This window comes from Mus pahari, chromosome 12, assembly GCF_900095145.1.
Source record: "Mus pahari chromosome 12, PAHARI_EIJ_v1.1, whole genome shotgun sequence".
NCBI classification, from domain to species: Eukaryota; Metazoa; Chordata; class Mammalia; order Rodentia; family Muridae; genus Mus; species Mus pahari.
The window spans coordinates 88443379-88461417 of NC_034601.1; the positions used below are offsets into that span (position 1 = coordinate 88443379).

The following is an 18039-nucleotide window of genomic DNA, read 5'->3' on the forward strand; positions in this document are numbered from 1 at the left end:
AAAAAAAAAAAAAGAAATGGGTAAAATGAGCTGGAAGGTAGTCTACAGATAGTCCAACTCCATTTGCAAATGGCAGGTCTCTTTGATGACCAACCGCATCAGTCTTCTTAAAGCCTCAGACTTCTCAGCAGCAGGGAGCAGGTTTATACAAAGCCCCAGGCAGAGCCCTGAGTTAGCTACCTGAGGGAAGTCAATCTCCAACTGGGGGGTGGGAGGGGAAGGATTCTCTCCCAGCCCCACAGTATACCCAACTCTCCCTGTTTTGAGACAGGGTAGTGTCTTAAATACTCAGTACTGATGTGATGGTTCTGCAAGGAAGGTAATTCTCTGAAACAGTTTCCTTCCCTGGGTCCCAGATACAATAACCTCTGGAGATGATTAAGTCAATTCACCTTATCAAAAGATGGAGTAAAAAGAAGTTAGGCAGATCATAAGTGCCTAGTTGACAGTTTAAGGACACACTGCAAGATTACATGCAGCATAGGTATATTTTAGGACCAAAGACCCCTGGAATGTGGCTCATCTCCATATGAAAGTGGGAAAGAGAGACTAGTGATGTGGGGAATGAGCATCTCAGGCACCCAGATATGAACTCCTCTAGGGGAGGCAGGGCCACAGCTGGGAAGAAGGGCTGATACCTGCAGACACAAACCCCTGACTTCTGCTACAAAGTGCAGAGACCTTCTCACTATGCTTTAAGAAATGAGCCAGTCAGGAAGGACAGGTGCTCTGTTATGTGATTATACTGGTAAGAGATTCCTGGAGTGGTCAGGCTCCCAGATACTAAAAAAGTGGCAGCTGGGGGTGGAGAAAACTGGAGTCAATATTTAATGGAGACAATGTTGTTTGTGGCAAATGAAATGTCCCGGAAGACCATAGTGCTAATGTAAAGGTTCTTAATGTCTCTAAGTTGTGACGCCAAACAGTGGTTGAGTTGGAAAGGCTTCTGTTGTACATGCTTTACCAGAATTAAAGCAAAGAAGGTAAGCAAGCTATAGGGTCCTAGAAAGCCAACCTGCATGGCACACTAGACACACAAAAGCTACCCTGAGAGGACCACACTGGCCCTGACATACTGAAAAGCTACCAACCAAGCAACACAGCGCCTAGAAAACCCAGTGTACAGGGCAGAGGTATACATAGCCACAGAGCCTTTCACAGTGAGCAACACAATATCTTCTAAGGACACATGCCAATACCTGAGCCTGCTTGATGCTGAAAACTAAGATGTCCAGGTAGGTGAGAGGCGTAGTGAAATTCTGAAGCACTTGGGAGTCTGAAGCAGGACAACCACCCCCCCAAGAATCTGGGGCCACCCTAAGCTATGCAAGTGAGTTCCAAAGCTGACTGAGCCATAGAAAGAGACCTTGCCTTAAAAAAAAATTAAGTTGTTAATGTTTAAATTACCGCTCTGAAGCGGCTTAAGAGGGACAAGAAGACCCTAGGGACTATGCTAAAATCCCAGAAAGGCAAAGTCTGCTTAAAATAAAATAAACACAGTTTGGGGAAATAGCCCTCCCACTACTGAGCTAGGTCTCTCTGGGGCTCATACTGTAAAGTGAGTTAAGGCATCCCCTGGCCTCAGGAATCTGCTGTAACTAACTTACACATTTACTGCTATATGGAAAGGCACCCCAAGGAGAGGGAATGGGCTGGGAGTCCAGCTGGGAGCATTCCTGCATTTACCTGGTAGTAGGCTTTCAGGTGCTGGGTCATCTCAGTGGTAGTCAACTCCTTTTGAGGACATTGAGAGTTAGTTTGAGGGATAGCAAACTCTTTCTTGGCTTCCTCCTCTCTGATCATCTTCAAGGTTTCCTTGTAAACCTGGTCTTGGCAGTAGACAATCTGTTCCATCTGGAAGTGACGTCGGATCAGTTTTTCAGCTTTTTTCTCTTGGTTTAATCTGATGTCTTTAATTTTGGACTGTAGGGAGAGAAATATAGTCAACAACTTTCAAGAAAGGTATAATAGAGAGTAAGAACATAGGCTGCTTGATGCATCCATGAGAATCAGACCAGCCAGTAAGACCAAACACAGGTATCACCTGAGAACAGCCCCAGGACCCCCTTGATCAGCTTCCCTATACCATTCTACCAGCTAAGGGTTGGAACCAGGGGAAGCCTGAGCCAGAAGTCAATCTCCAATGTCAACCTGATTGAATTTAGAATCACTCAGGAAAGTAGTCTCTTAGTATGACAGTATTTCCAGGGAGGTTTAAATGAGATGGGAAGACCTGCCCTATTGGAGCAACACTATCCCACGGATTGGAGTTCTGGAGTAAGTAAAAAGGACAAAGAGCTGAGTGTAGGATTCAGCCTTCTCTGGCATTACAGACTGTGTTTCCTCAAACTGTAAGCCAGAGCAAACCCTCTGTCAGGCTGTTCTTGCTATGTGCTAGGCCATAAGTAAACATCTCTCAAGGAGCATTAAGAATGGCAAACAGGTTCCTTCCACTTTTATTATATTTCATGTTCCGTGGAGTGTTGAGAGTTAGGGCCACTTTCTCTGCATGGAAACATGCTTCTGCCTGATAAGGCTTTCTGGACCTGCGGTCTCTAAATTCATCCCCTCCTCTCTTTCTGTTCTCAAACCTGTTTTAACCAGAAGGCCTGTTACATTGTCTTGAAGACACGAACATATATTTGAGTCTTCACTTCTCTTAACGGACACAAGAAAGTTGGAAAGGTCTCAAGCCAAGAAATCTGTTTCCATGTCATGCTTACTTATTATTCTCTTAAAAATAAAATGTATTTGGATTTACCTTAGCAGTACAGTGGAGGTTTAAAAAATCACCAAAATCATTTGATAAAACCTTTACGAAGGCGGTTTGGACCATCTCTGATGAAAGAGAAAAAACAGGTTCAATATTGACAAGACCATCTATACTCTGTATAGACTGGGAAGGAAAGTAATGTTACTGTGGCTAAAAAACAGTTTTCTTCTTGTTCTCTCTCTGTTTTTTCCTCTCCCCTTGTGGAAACAGGGGAGGGTGTGATCTATGGATCAGCAGCTACGCGGTATCTGAAATCTCTCTACCTCTTGTCATGGCTTATGCCCTGTGTCCTAATCAGCTTCCAAGGATATTTCTTGCAAATTAAAAATACAGCACTTCCTGGTAAAAACCTGCTGCCTCCATCTGAGCACTAAGTGCCTGGTTATCTGCATGAAATGAACCCAAGAGTTACTAACAGAAATTAGAAAGTGAACTTTAGTTCCTTTCCTCTGGAGAGTTTACTTCTGTCTGTGAAAGTTGTCACAGAAGTGACTAAAGCCTCTCTATGTCATGCAGGATAGTTGTAGACACAGTCACCTGACAGAACCACAGGATGCTCTGCGAGAACCACAATCTAACACAGATACCTCAGCCACACTACACAGCACACCCTGCAACACCTGCTAAGGGCTGCCAGCTAACCTACTCTGAGGGTCACCACTCTTTGTTATCCTTGGGAGGGTCTTTTGTACTTTCCTCCTGATACACAATGTCAGTGAAGCCTGCTCCCAAGTTCTGTGATCACCAACTCTCTGCGCAAGAATTCAGAGGGCCAGCCAAGAGAACTGTTGGCTTTGAGAGTGCTGCTGTAGTGAGGGACACTCTTGGGACTTAAGGGCTCTGCATCAACTCCATGTAGTCAGTAGTGCAGGAAGTAGGTGAAGTTCAAGGGAGCTTCGGCTGGACAGTGAAGTGAGCTGGCGCTGAGGCCAGGAGACAGGGCTACTGCTTACACGGGGAGAGGGAGGCTGAGGCAGAAGCCCTGCAACGGGTAAGGACCAGCTTCACTCATATGAAAAACTCTGGCTGTGCTTTTTCCAGGATCAAGGTAAGGATCTAGGAAGTTAGGCGACTCTGTCTTCTGACAGCAAATCCCTGTGTCCATAGGGTCAGAACACACTGAATTCCTGAACACCACAGTGGCATCTGGAGCACAGAAAACCTGTCACCTACCTAGAACCAGCCCAAGAGGGCCACTCTGAGGTGTAGCACTGCCCTGAGATGCTAATGTCTCCTACCCCAGAAATAAAATGATAAGTATGGTAATAGCGTTTCTCAGTGACCCTATGCAACATTCACCAGCAACCTTGTACAGTACTGCCTAATGACCCTGTCCACCACTCACCAACAACCCTGTGCAGTACTGCCTAGTGACCCTGTGTAACACTCAGAAGCAACCTTATACACTACTGCCTAGTGACCCTGTGTAACACTCAGAAGCAACCTTATACACTACTGCCTAGTGACCCTGTGCACCGCTCATCAGCAACCCTACACACTACTGCCTAGTGACCTTGTGTAACACTCAGAAGCAACCCTATATACTCCTGTGTAACACTCAGAAGCAACCCTATACACTCCTGCCTAGTGACCCTGTGTAACACTCAGAAGCAACACTACACACTACTGCCTAGTGACCCTGTGCACCACTCATCAGCAACCCTACACACTCCTGCCTAGTGACCCTGTGCACCGCTCATCAGCAACCCTATGCAGTTCTGCCTAGTGACCCTGTACAGGGTTCCTCAGTACCACAGTAGTAACCTTGTGTAGCATTCCCCAGGTACTCAGAACACTACTCACTAGTGACCCTGCGCAGCATGTTCACAGCCGGCTCTTCCAGGGCTTTGACTTGCTTTTTGATGATGTTCTCAAATGTCTTATAGTCCACGAACCCTGGCAGCTCCCGGCCACGATACTGATTTTCAAATTCTTTCATCTTGCTCTGTATCTCAGGAGAATCTAGGATTGGAAAAACTGTTTTTGCAAAAACCATAAAAATAAAAACCCTTCACTCTGATCTTTCTGAGAAGATGAGTACCAGTGAAAAAATTAAATGAAATAAATGTTGATCTGTTCCTCTGAAACTACAATAAGGAAACAGTGTCAAAGGTCACTTCCCTCAGTTGAAGCAAAGGTAAAAGCAGGATCCAGCAAGAGGAAACCAGAGGAAGACATGACCACAAAACAACCTTGTGTGTGAGGGTTTATGAGTCCATCAGGATTTGACCAGAGAGGGGTCAAAGCACACGGTGGGAAGAGGCAGTGCTCTGAATAAGGGGCTTCAGAGTGGGCAGGCAAGCACCTGGATGGCCCAAGTGCACACAAAATAAAATGCTTAGCGCCTCTCCCTATATTTCCATAACAATATTTGTGAGGGAGCGCATCAGGCACAGACCTTGCCAAGGCTTCCTTTGTGAAGACCTGACTGTGTGCTATCCCTCTCAGACAGAAAGGCAGTCCCATAGGAGATGTTGGCATTTCACAGGCAATGGGACTCATTTACAATGGACATGCCAGTGATGTCTAACGTATCACAGGTCTATGCTATGATCCAAACTGCGGGTTTCTGACACCTTTCTGTTACCTTACTGAACTGCCAACCCCATCATTAATCAATTCTTCCCTCTCTTCCTTCTCTCCATCCCTGTGGTCATGGCTGTGCTTTCCATATACCTATATACACACCATGTACATCTGCTCTGTACTCAAGGAGCATAGATCCTTCTAGAAGTCATGGTTAACTATAACGATTAACCTACATTTTTCATGAGAACATCTTAAAAATCAAGGAAAGGTAGCATGGAGCCTGGGACTCAAAACAGCAAGTATGGCTCCTACACCCACACTCCAGCCCTTCTCTTTCCCAGCATAGCACTCCCAAACGTCCTCTAAACCCCAGGTCTGTGGTGTTTTCTGGAGTCATTGCTGTGGGAGTAACATAACTTCAAGTTCATAACTTCATCCCTATTGTGCTGGCATTAAAGATGGATCTTTAAGAAATGATCAGGACATCCCGGCCTCACCCTCACAGAGATGTGTGTCCTCAGAACAAAGGCCAGAGGAAGCTGTTTCCCATCTTCCTCACACAAGGACCAAGCTAGATGGTACAGTCTTGAGAGCAGAAATGGAGCCCTTACCTGACACCTCACCTTCTGGTGTCTTGACCTTGAACTGTAGACAAGACCTTCTTTACCTTTAGCAATCGAATTCAAGTTACTGAAGTATGAAGCATACCTACCCAAATAGACACTCACCTTTTTTTAAATGTTCCTCAATATGATCACCCCAAGCAAGAAACTCATTTCGCAGTTTGGTAAACAACCGGCTGTCTCCCTCTGATACAGTTTCCTGTGCTTGTAGCAAATTCATGATATTCCTATTGAAGGCACTGATTTTCTGTGTAGGAGGTAATTCATATATAAGGCCAGTTGGATAAAGAACATGCATACCTTGAGGGTTGCATAATGTGAAGAAAAGTCTTTGGGTGTTGGGAAATCCCAGCCTCTCCCTCCCCTTCCCCTTTTGGATCCTGAAGGAGGACCCTTCTGCTAATGTGGGTGCACAGAGCACGTTGTGCAGTCCCCAAAAGCTTCACACTGGTTCCACCCATCAGTGCTTGTCCTCTTGTGGTGATACTTCTGGAAAGAATGTGTTTCTGTCCGTCTTAGGAGGGGGAGAACCCAAGAGATCCCTGTGAGATAGTGATGCAGGAATCCTCCACGGGAGTCACAACCGATGCTCGCTCACATTGACCAGAAAGGACATCCTCGTCCTGTCACCTTCTGGTATGTCTGCACTGCACTTCTGCAGCTCCTCACTTGCATTCTGATAACTGCTATTTATTTGATCTTCCAAGAGTGGCAGTGATTTCTGAAGTGGAAAGAAATGAGTGAGATATACAAATACAGACTGGGAATATGAAGGAGGCCCCAAGCCTACTCAGAAGCATGGCTGTGACATAAGCAGCTCATCCCCTCATTCTGTGTCTCCTCAGCCATGAACCTCAGCAGATATGATTTCATGACACCACAGAGAATGTGCATAATATTCTGACAGCCTCTGAAGATTTCTCTAGTGCACACCAGTGTTTTAGACACACCATTTCCACCCAGGTCTACCCACACTCCAGCCCTGGAAACACAACTCTATAACGTTACTTACTATACATGGTGTTTTACTTAAAAGAATCATCCAGGAGCAGTTCTTTACATGTCAAACATGAACTCTCTGCAGAGAGACCCCCACAAGCACTTTCTAGTAGCTTCTCAAACAAGAGCAACTGGACTACCATAAGATCCCTCAACTCTTGGGTTATCTTCCACAATCTCTACAGCTCTGCTATCCCCAGACAGCTTGAGGCATAAGCTCAATGAGAATCCATCTCTGTCTACATCTAAGAGGTCCAGAGAAGGTCACTAAAGATCATGGTCCTGAGGTGGGGGGAGGACACAGATCTTCACCTGCATCCTGGGGGCTACAGGAAGACTTTGAACACAGGAAGAGCCCAGGGGAAGGAAGATCACTGCTGAGTATCTGCCCACAGCCAGTCCTCAAGCAGGTTTGACAACTAACTCAATCACCCCCCCAGGTGGAGAACTAAGGCATTTTGAGATGCAAACTCCACCAGGTCAGAGAAGAATGAACATGGCTTCTATCTGAAGAACCCATCTTGAACTCAAGATCCCATGATCAACTCCAGAGTGAGGTGATCACAGTCATGCCACCAAGAACTCAGGGTGACAGCAGTAGGAACCAGCACAAAACATTATGATGCTGGAGTCACCAATTCCCAAACACAACATGTCTCTGTAAAAGGAATATCTACTAGCTTGTGTGCCAAGGACTGCCCCAGTCCCAGTTTAGCCTGAGGAATACACAGCCGCCCCTGCTTACACAGATGTGGGAGGTGAGCTCTGCAGTCAGTCTCTTTGCCAGGCAGGGCACTGTGGCCTTCCCATCTTCCAGAAGAATTCTAAGAGAACAGAAAAGAGGGTTCTATCAAACCTGGCCAGAAAACAAGTCTGCAGCCTGCTGCAAGGTAGATCAGGACATTTTGGGTATTAACAGTGAATGGGATACCTTAAGATTGGTGTTCATGGAATACTTAGAAGTGGGTTTGTGCCGGGCAGTGGTGGTGCACACCTTTAATTCCAGCACATGGGAAGCAGAGGCAGGCGGATTTCTGAGTTTGAGGCCAACCTGATCTACAGAGTTAGTTCCAGGATAGCCAGAGCTATACAGAGAAACCCTGTCTCTAAAAACAAAACAAAACAACAAAACAAAACAAAACAAAACAAAACAAAACAAAACAAAAAGTGGTTTGCAGGATGATGCAGGGGAATCAGCTTGGGCTACAATGATCCCCCTCAACCATGAGGTTGTTCTGATTATTACATGTCAGAGTAAAATCTTTTCTCCACAAAACACATGTACACTACAGTTATGTTATAGCACACACATCCCCATCCATGTGTGATACACATAAACACACATACACAATTATACAACACATCCTTCCATGTGTTATATGTGAGTAAACATAGTATACATTAATACATGTATACCTTTCCATATAGGCTACACATATGAGTACACACATGTAATACACAATATACAAAATATACATAGTGCATATAGATCCCAGTCTTCATACACTAACATACATGTCTGCACATGCATGTGATAGGAAATGATAGGGAAATGGATAGAGACACAACCTGGCCCAAGAAAGGGCATAAGCCATCAGCTACAGATGGAAGGAAGCCACACTGTTCCCATGGATCCAAAATCTGTGTTCATGAGAAGTGTTACCACTCCTTAACTTATAAGGTGCAGGGAGAGGGTGCTCCTTCATGAGTAACAGCACATTCCTACCTGGGTTGAATTAATGCTCTGGCCAATTGGTAAAGGATGGAAAGATGGCTCACTAGGTAGAGGTGCCTCCCTCCAACCCTTACTATCTGAGTTCAATCCTACCTCCACCTTAGTTCACCAAGAAGAAAACCAATCCACAAGTTGTCCATTGATTTCCACATGTGCACCATGGTGTTCTTCTCTCTCTCTCTCTCTCTCTCTCTCTCTCTCTCTCTCTCTCACACACACACACACACACACACACACATACACATGCACACGCACACATCAGGTCTGTTCTTGACAAGCAATTTTAACTGCATGGGACAGCATAGCAGAGGCGCCTGAAGTATGGGTGATCCTTGAAGAAGACTTGCTCATTCTGAAGAGCATCAGTCAGGCTCAGGTGCTCCTGGATGTCCTGCTGACCCCTGCACTTGACTATCATGTAGCCCTTCTTCAGAGGATGCACCAGGTTCTGCACCACATCAACAACCTTGTCTTCAGCACCTCTGTCCACAAGATCAGGCTTGGTCAAGATCCTTGTAGATCAGCCATCGAGATCAGAGGACACACACAGTCCTAGGGCAGTGGGAAACATCACTCTCACTGGCTACCAGCAGCCCAAGGCTTCTTCCCATCTGTGCTAGATAGTTTTATACCAACTTGACAAAGGCTACTGTCATCTGAGAGAAGAGAAGCTGGATTAAAAAAATGCTCCCATAAGTCTGTAGGGCATTTTTCTTAACTAGTGATTAATGGAAATGAGCCCAGCTCATTGTGGGTAGTGCCATCCCTGAACTGGTGGTCCTGAATTCTACAAGAAAGCAGAAAGCCAGAAAGTAGCACCCCTCCATGGCCTCTGCATTAGCTCAGCTCGAGGTTCCTGCCCTATTTGAGTTCCTGCCCTGACTTCCCTGTGATGGACTGTAACCTGGAAGTATAAGCTGAAATAAATCCTTTCCTCCACAACTTGCTTTTGGTAATGGTATTTCATCACAGCAATAGCAATCCTAACTAAGATACCATCTTTGGCTGAGGCAGACAGTGTCACTAGAGATCCCATGCAATGTGGAAATCCACCCACAGAGACTTGTGTATGTGGCTTTGTGAAGACAGTGATGCCCCTTCTATCAGCTGCAGACTCCTGAGCTCCTCTCCATGGCTACCACCCAAACAACAGTTGTTCATTCTTCACTCTGCCATGGACTTTACCATGGCTCCTGGCCCAATGAGTCTCAGCAGATATGATTTCCTTCCTGTGCTTGTCCACCTCTGGCTCCTCAGACCTCTTCTACCAGGGAGATGAGATGAGGTGGTCACTGTCTCTGGCTCAGTTAGACCCTGAGCTTGGTCTATCTGGATCCAGGAGATGTATCTCACTTGCATCACACACCACTGTCATCTCCTACTCTCCTTACCTATGGTCCTATCCCCTTCAGGGTCTACCTCCTGAGCCATGTTCAGGGCCTCTGTGGTGGCAATGTCCACATTGCTGGGGACTACCACCAGGTTGATGGTCTCCTGTTTTTGGATGTATGTCCTGATGAGTTCCTTGATCTGTAATAAATGAGATGGTGACTCTTAATTATGGAGACAGGATCCAGAGCAAGATGGTCCTGACTATCCACTTGCTTCAGGGTTCAGACCCTGACCTTCGTAAACTGCATCCATCTGTCTCCCTGTCTCCATCAAACCTGGAGGTCATGGTAAAGCCTGGCCATCCATTCTTACTTCTGCTTTCACAATGTCTCCCTTAGACATAGCCCTGGACATACCCCAGGACCTCTGCAGCCTAGTGTGTCTAGAGTCTTACCTGGTGTTCGATGTCTTTAGGCTGGTCATCTACAGCCAGCCTTGTGATACCAGGCAGGTCAATCAGGGTCAGGTCTGGGACATGTGGAGAGCTGACCTCCAAGCTAATGAGGTCAGAGCTAATCTGGGACCCTTTCCCAGCAATCAAGTTCTGGGCTGGAGATGAAAAAGAAATCCCATGGCAGTTTAAAAAGCACATCTCATTCCAGAGACTTTTGGGGAAATATGTTGTAATTCGGATATGAAATGCTACCCCTAAAATGTTCCTATATTGGAATATTGTAATCCCTATAAGATTAGGTTATATTGGAGGGCTCCAGAACTTGAGAAAATAGGCTCTGACTAGAAGTAGATTGGTAGGTGTAGGCCACAGGTGTTTTATATGTTTTTTCTGGCCCTTCCTGAGTTCTCTCTGCTTCCTATCTGCCAAAAGTCGAGGAAGCTGATCTGGGCAGAGAGGAACATTCTTCCTTGGACTCTACTGGCACTACCAGGGAGAGTCACATGTGCACATTGAGGACCTTGAAATCCAAGGGAATCCATAAAGAATGTGAAAGTTGAGGGAATCCCTAAAACATGAGCAGACATCCAAAGAGCAATGAGCTCAACCTGGACAAGAGGAGTTCTGGCTGCAGTTGTCTGTCTGTCCACAGATTGCATTCAGCTCCTCACCCTTAGTAATAGAAGCTAGGGTAGAAACCCTTACATCAAGACCTTAACTAATGTCCCCATACTCTGCTCAACAGCAACAGTGTGTTTTTGATGTTTTCTTCTGATTAAGAATGTATGCTGGAGATACAAGTGGCCATGTGTAACAGGGTTTAGTCATTCCAATGGCCATGTGCCCTAAATGAGGTCATGAAGTTAAATGGTGATGTTCAAGAGCACATGGGCCCAAGTGTGGGAAGGCTCCCAATGTGGAAAGGCCCAGAAAATAGAGTTCACATCATGGGAACTCCCACCCTGTCCAGAATAAGGAGCAAATGTGTGCATGTACCTTTATAGATTTCCTCTTCTACCAGTGAGGGTCTTGAGATCTTAATCTCGGTGTCCTTATAGATGACCTTGCCTCTCCATTTTTCTCCCTGCTTGAGTTGCTTCATTTTCAGCACCAGAGGGCACCTGGTAACTATACCTAAGAGGTGACAGCCACGTCAGTCTTGGGCTCTGCCAAAGAAGGCCTTAAATAGATGTCCCTCAACATCTCTCGCACTTGTCTGAAAACACTGAAAATTTAACCCTCTCAGGCCTTACGCGAACCCTAACTCTAACCCTAACCCTAACCCTAACCCATGATGCCTTAAGTTCAGCTTGACCCTAAGCCTACTGGAAACCAGGTAATGTTTGTGCATTTGAATTTGAAAGCTACCAATGGCTGGAGACTCGCTGCTTCATCATGATGTGCTGCTCCATGTGTTTATTAGGGTTGTTTGTTCATTTGTTTGTCAACTCACAAGCTAGAGTCATCTGGAAAGAGGGAACTTCAATTGATAAATGCCTCCATCAGCCTGGGCAATTGGCAAGCCTATGAGACCTATTGATGTGGGAGGGGTGGGCAGCTCGCTGTCAGTGGTGCCATCCCTGGGCAGGTGATCGATGCTATAAGAAAGCAAGCTGAGTAAACCATGAGGAGCAAGCCAGTAAGCAGCATCCCACCATGACTTCTGCTTTAGTTCCTGCTTCCAGGTTCCTGCCTTACTTGAGTTCTTCTCCTCTTGGCTTCCCTCAATGATAGACTGTGATCAGGACAAGTAAGCCAAATAAACCCTTTTCTTCCCAAGTTGCTTTTGGTCATGGTCTTTGTCACAGCAACAGAAAGCAAACTAGGACACCCCAGACTTCATTCATATGCAAGCAGTTTCTACTAACCCCTTACACACGCACTCACTGTGTCTTTCAGGCTGCTTTACTGTCCCCTATTACAAACTTTAGCCAATTCTTACCTGCCTGTCACACCTTACCTGCATTGTTAGAGCAGCTCAGCTCTGACCTTACTGAGGGGTCACTGACCTCCTGGGACTTGCAGCTCAAACAGCATCCCTAACCTGAACACCAACATTTACGTGCCTTTGGGATGGATGGGTCATGCGTGGAGGGGCTCAGAAAAAAAACATTGTAACACAGGTGGTTCCAGGCACTTAGTCACATCTACAAACTGAAATTCCACACAATCCACAAATGTACAATGAATTGGTGTGAGGGTCTGAAAGCTGTTCCCACTCCTAGCGCACATGTTTGGCCACAACATCAATAGTGACTCTGTTGGATTCAGAGCCTGAAAGGAGGTAACTTAGACTGATGACCCGCTCAAGAAGCTGCATGGGTGGAGTTCTAGCAACTGAGACTGACCCCCTTGTAAGAGTAGGAAGAAACCATAAGACTGCACAGAGGAAAATCTGTCCACAAGCCAAAGAGGAAGACTCCATGAAAAGCTGTACCTTGATCTTCATCTTAATTGTGTACCCAGAAGTGGGAGGGAACCTGTTTCTATCCTTGAAGTCCCAGGGCCCACAGTATAGTAGAGCAATAAACACTGAGCTCTCACCACTGCCTCTGGGGAGGGCCACTCCAGACAGTGCTTCCAGCACAGAGCTCTTCCCTGAACTCTGGTCCCCAATGACAGTGATGGCAGGCAGGGCCAGGTCCTGCTCCACACCCAGAGCCCGCAGGGAGTCGATGAGGTCAATGCAGGGCCGCACCTTCTCCTCATACTGCCTGCACAGATTGTTCACAGAATCCTAGATGAGGGGAAAGCAAGAGTGAGGCCATGCTCCACTGGAAGTACTCCAACAATAACTGCTGAGTTCATTCCCCTGATGAGAGGGCACTATCCTTACAAAACACAGCACAGATGAGAGAACAGAGAGTTGGTGTACTGGCTGGTTTTGTGTGTCAACTTGACACAAGCTGGAGTTATCACAGAGAAAGGAGCTTCAGTTGAGGAGGTGCCTCTATGAGATCCAGTTGTAAGACATTTTTTCAGTTAGTGATCAAGGGGGTAGGTCCCCTTGTGGGTGGTGCCATCCCTGGGCTGGTAGTCCTGAGAGTTCTATAAGAAAGCAAGCTGAACAAGCCAGGGGAAGCAAGCCAGTAAGTAACATCCCTCCATGACCTTTGCATGAGCTCCTGCTTCCTGACCTGCTTCAGTTCCAGTCCTGACTTCCTTGGTGATGAACAGCAACATGGACGTGTAAGCTGAATAAACCCTTTCCTCCCCTGCTTGCTTCTTGGTCATGATGTTTGTGCAGGAATAGAAACCCTGACTAAGACAGTTGGAGAGTTGAGTAACAAAGCCAAAATGTGACTGCCAGTTTGGGATCCAAACTAGACAAACTATTGCCTACTCTTAATTTTTCCTCTCCTGTGCTGCTTTCAGGAAACCACACATATAATGACTAAATATACACAGGTTTTTTTTCAGATATCCAAACCCAAACAAATTCAGCCCCAGCACACCAGCACTGCAGGAACTGTGAAAGGCATTCTGTGTGCAAAGGGGAAAATGACAGGAGAAAAATCCTAAATCCATACAGTGCACTGAATACCACACATGGTGACTGCTTTAGTTTTTTTATGTATTCACCATCCTTAAGTGATACCTAAACACAAACAACAGCAGTGCATTGTGGGGGGTTGACAATGACAGATAGACTACGACAATACATGGAATCATATTCCTACTAATTATACCTTCTACACATTAAGTGATATTGTGTCATTCAGAGGGGCTATATGCCTATCAAGTTACAAATGTACAGTATAAACACCAAAAAAAGCAAACAGTCAACAGAGATCATGAAATGCATTCACAAAATATAGTGTTAAGCTGGGTGGTGGTGTCAGTGGTGGCACATCCCTTTAATCCCAGCCATAGCACTCGAGAGGCAGAGGCAGGTAGATCTCTCTGGGTTTAAGGCCACCCTGGTCTACAGAGTAAATTTCAGGACAGCCAGGGCTATACAGTATCAAAAACAAGCAAACAAACTATAGATAGATAGATGGATGGATGGATAGATAGATAGATAGATAGATAGGCAGATAGTTAGATACATACATACATACATACATACATACATACATACATACATACATATTATTTAATCCAAAAAGTGAAGAATATCAGGAAAGGGGGAAATAGAAACTTAACACAGGAAGCAGACAACAACACTGTGTTCTCAACCAACAACAGCATATCATATTAAATATAAATGGCTTAAATTCTGCTCCAACAGTCAAAATGGCCCTGAAAGAACCACAAAGAGGGAGGATGGCAGCCTTTGGTCCCAAGATGTTGAAAAACTGCAGCAAGAGAATATGGTGTTTCACGAAAAAGAACAGGCCATTAAGGAGCAGACTACACCTCCCTGAAAGTCTCCACATGAAACTGGTGTAGACAAGGTGCAAAGGCAATGTGACGGAAGTAAGGACTTTTTGTTGGGCAAAACTGTCATATACTTAAGAGAAAAAGACTCACACCTCTAAGTCAGACTAAAAATGAATTCATGACCAATCACAGACTGTAGTGGAAAAGTCATAAAACTGCCTTATTTATTACTGCAATGATAAAACACCAACCAAAAGCAACTTGGAGATGAAGGGGGTTACTGAAGCTTTCAACTCTCAGATCACATTCCATCACTAAGTCAGGGCAGGAACTCAAGGCAGGAGCCCTGAGGTAGAAACTGAAACAGAGGCTGTGTTGAAGTGCGGCTTACGTGCTCACCTTCGTTCTTACAGAACCCTGGACCACTAGCCCAAAGGGTTGCATTACCCACAGAGAGCTGGGATCTCCCACATCAGTCAACAGTCGAAAAAGTTCACCACAAGCTTGCCACAGGCCTCTGATGGGGCATTTTCTCAATTGAGTTCACTCTTCTCAGATGATTCTAGTTTGTGTCAAATTGACTTCAAATTAGCTAGCACAGCCCTGCTTTCATAGATCCAAGGCAAAATTGATAAAAAGAACTTATCAATAAATACAACTTCATGAGAATTAAACACTAGCTTGAAAAAACTTCAAAGACAAGCCACATTCAAAGAGTAAATATTTATAAAGCATCTATCTGAGCAAAGATTTGTACCTAAATATATAAAAAGCATTCAAAATTCAACAATAAAGAAAACGTATCACATGGCTTATCCAGGGAGGAAATATCACAATAAGAACTCATGGGGAAGGCTGGAGAGTGAGCCATGCAAGGAAGGAACAATATATCACACCTAGGACTCTGCCAGTCCCTAATAACCCTCTAGTTTCCAAGACCATGATGGCAACTAACAACATCCAGTGAAGGAGAAAGATGGGTTGTTGTTCGCACCTTGGCCCAAGCAAAGTAAGCAGCTGACCAAGATCTCCATCTTGCCTCAGAAAGTCAAGAAAGCCACTCCCTCAGAGAAGGAACAGCCTTTACTTCTCTAGCATTCCGCATGCACACGTAACTATAGGCCCCACCCGCTTCTCAGGCGGACACAGCTCATGTCCTGTGGAGAGTGACTCTCAATGGCCGCTCACCATCATCTGGCTCTCCTCAGAGGTATCAGGATGTTTACTTGGTATCCAGTGACTGGATGAAGAAATCAGCTCTTTCCTTTTGACTTTCTAGGAACTCCTCTTTGTATGTTTTCCAGGTGGATTCCTGTTGGACATAACAGGTTTGATTCAGAGGAATCTGGAAGCCTTGCCACTGGGGTCAGGCACTTGACTACGAAACATGGGAGACACCGATATCCGAAACTGCCTCACCTTCTCTGTCCATCCCAGGGGTCTGTGCTTCCTGCAGTACCCATCATTCCCTCTTCTAGAAGAGGAGGATGCATGCTGTATATGCATTAGGAGGGTGATCACAAAAGAGGAGTGATTCTAAAGCCACTCACAGAGTCTATCACTCTAGAAATTTCCTTCAGACTCAACTCTCACCTCCCCTGCCTTTGAAAAGCCTATCTCCAGAAGATCTCAGGCTCTAGAATGAAGACTCCCTTGACCCTCATCTGTTGTCCCATGGCTGCTTTAGTTGGTCTTATGACACCATCAGGTCCCCAGGGCTTGTGTCCCATGACAAAGGGTTACACATGACCAGTCTACAACACGATTTGGGGGCATCTTGTTTGTTTTGTTTCTCTGCTGTGTATGCACTGGGTTCTGTCTCCAAACTACAAGTAGGTGCAACTCTGCTGAGTCACCTCTGAGACATGATGGAACCCAGAGGCAAAGCAACCTCAGGGGTCATACCTACTTCTGCCCACTCAGTGCCCAGGGAAGCCAGCTGCACTTTCAGTCTAAAGTGAGCTTATCTAGCCATCTAGATCTTGTTCCAATCAAGGGGAAGAGGCCCTGGCTCCAGCAGCACCCCATTTGTGGTGAACACTTCTGCACCTTCTCCTAATTCTTTCCCTCTGCAGATCCCATTGCACAGAGACCATCAGGGCACCCCACACCACTTCATGCGGGTCCCTGCCTCATTTAAAGGTCAGGGTCAGGCATATCACAAGCATGCTGGGTTCTAGGCATTCCTGCTCAGGCAGGCTTGTGCCCATTCCTGCTGTACTTGTGGCTGGTTTGCTATGCTTCCACTCTACAGTAGACAGTGGGCAGTTGCCAATGGTCCTCTTGTGCCATATACCATTTATTCTGGACAAAGCTCCCCCTGGCAGGACTCCTTTGTTGGGAATATATCCTTAGCACAGTGAGAAACAGAAACTGCGTGGGGGTAGAATCCAGTTCCTTTCACTGTCAGAACCTCTGAACACCCACTACCATGCCTGTCCAGATACTGAGATGCTAAGATTGGAAGCCTTCCCAGGTCCATCAGGGTGTTAAAGGTCAAAAGCCCTTTCCTCTCCAGGGTTCCTGCCCTCCATGTCCCCTGCAGTTGAGCCCTTGAGAATGAAAGGTCTGAGGGACACCTGCACTCTGAGCAGAGGTAGGTCTACAGACTGCCCAGAGCATGTCCTATCTAGGGACCAAGAAGTCCCTGGACAGATGCATTTCTCTACACAGATCCTCTGTCACCCTTTCCAGCAGGGTCCCCAAAGCAGGTTCCTGTCTGCACTTCAAAGTCTGCCCCTGGGTCACCTGGATTCCTCCTAACAAGAGACCTCCATCTGATTTCTCATGGACTCCTGGCCTAGGCAGCAGGGGATCTGGAACTTCTTATCTACTAGGCCTTAGCCCCAGATCCAGGAGGCCCTGGGACCCCATCCTCTCCTGCTGCCTCCTAGCAGAGATAATTGCGCTTTGGGGAGCTATTTCAGACTACCCCCAGAATCAGCAGCTAGGTGGAGCACTGTGTCTAGCCTAGAAGCTCCACCTGTGCTGACACTGACCCCCTGATTTTAATAGCACCAAGAAATGTCCCACAGTGCCCCCAAGGATCCACAAGGAACCCGGAGGCATCCTTGCCCTGAGCTACAGGGTGTCCTCTAGATACTCACCAGCCTCCTGCTTAGTGACAGAGGGCTTGGCTTTCTGGGCTCCAGTGTCTTTAAACAGTGCAGGCTCCGCCCCTTCCCAGGGAGAATCGAAACTTACAGAGATTGCCTGAGCTTGCTGCCTTCCCACTGTCACCACACCACAAGCAAACTGTCACTGTCCCCAT

At 46.1% G+C, this 18039-nt stretch overlaps 1 protein-coding gene across 1 annotated transcript in view; it reads right to left on the minus strand.

Moving 5' to 3' along the window:
• Positions 1-16231, minus strand: part of LOC110329466 (interferon-induced GTP-binding protein Mx1-like) — a 16909-nt gene extending 678 nt beyond the window's left edge. Inside the window, 13 exon segments of the mRNA XM_021209050.2 lie at positions 1687-1923; positions 2762-2838; positions 4577-4735; positions 6025-6172; positions 6524-6646; positions 7670-7748; positions 8974-9171; positions 10029-10189; positions 10446-10600; positions 11442-11579; positions 12990-13182; positions 15957-16008; positions 16188-16231. Coding sequence (XP_021064709.1) covers positions 1687-1923; positions 2762-2838; positions 4577-4735; positions 6025-6172; positions 6524-6646; positions 7670-7748; positions 8974-9171; positions 10029-10189; positions 10446-10600; positions 11442-11579; positions 12990-13182; positions 15957-16008; positions 16188-16231 — 1764 coding nt within the window.
• Positions 16232-18039: the final 1808 nt, after the last annotated feature.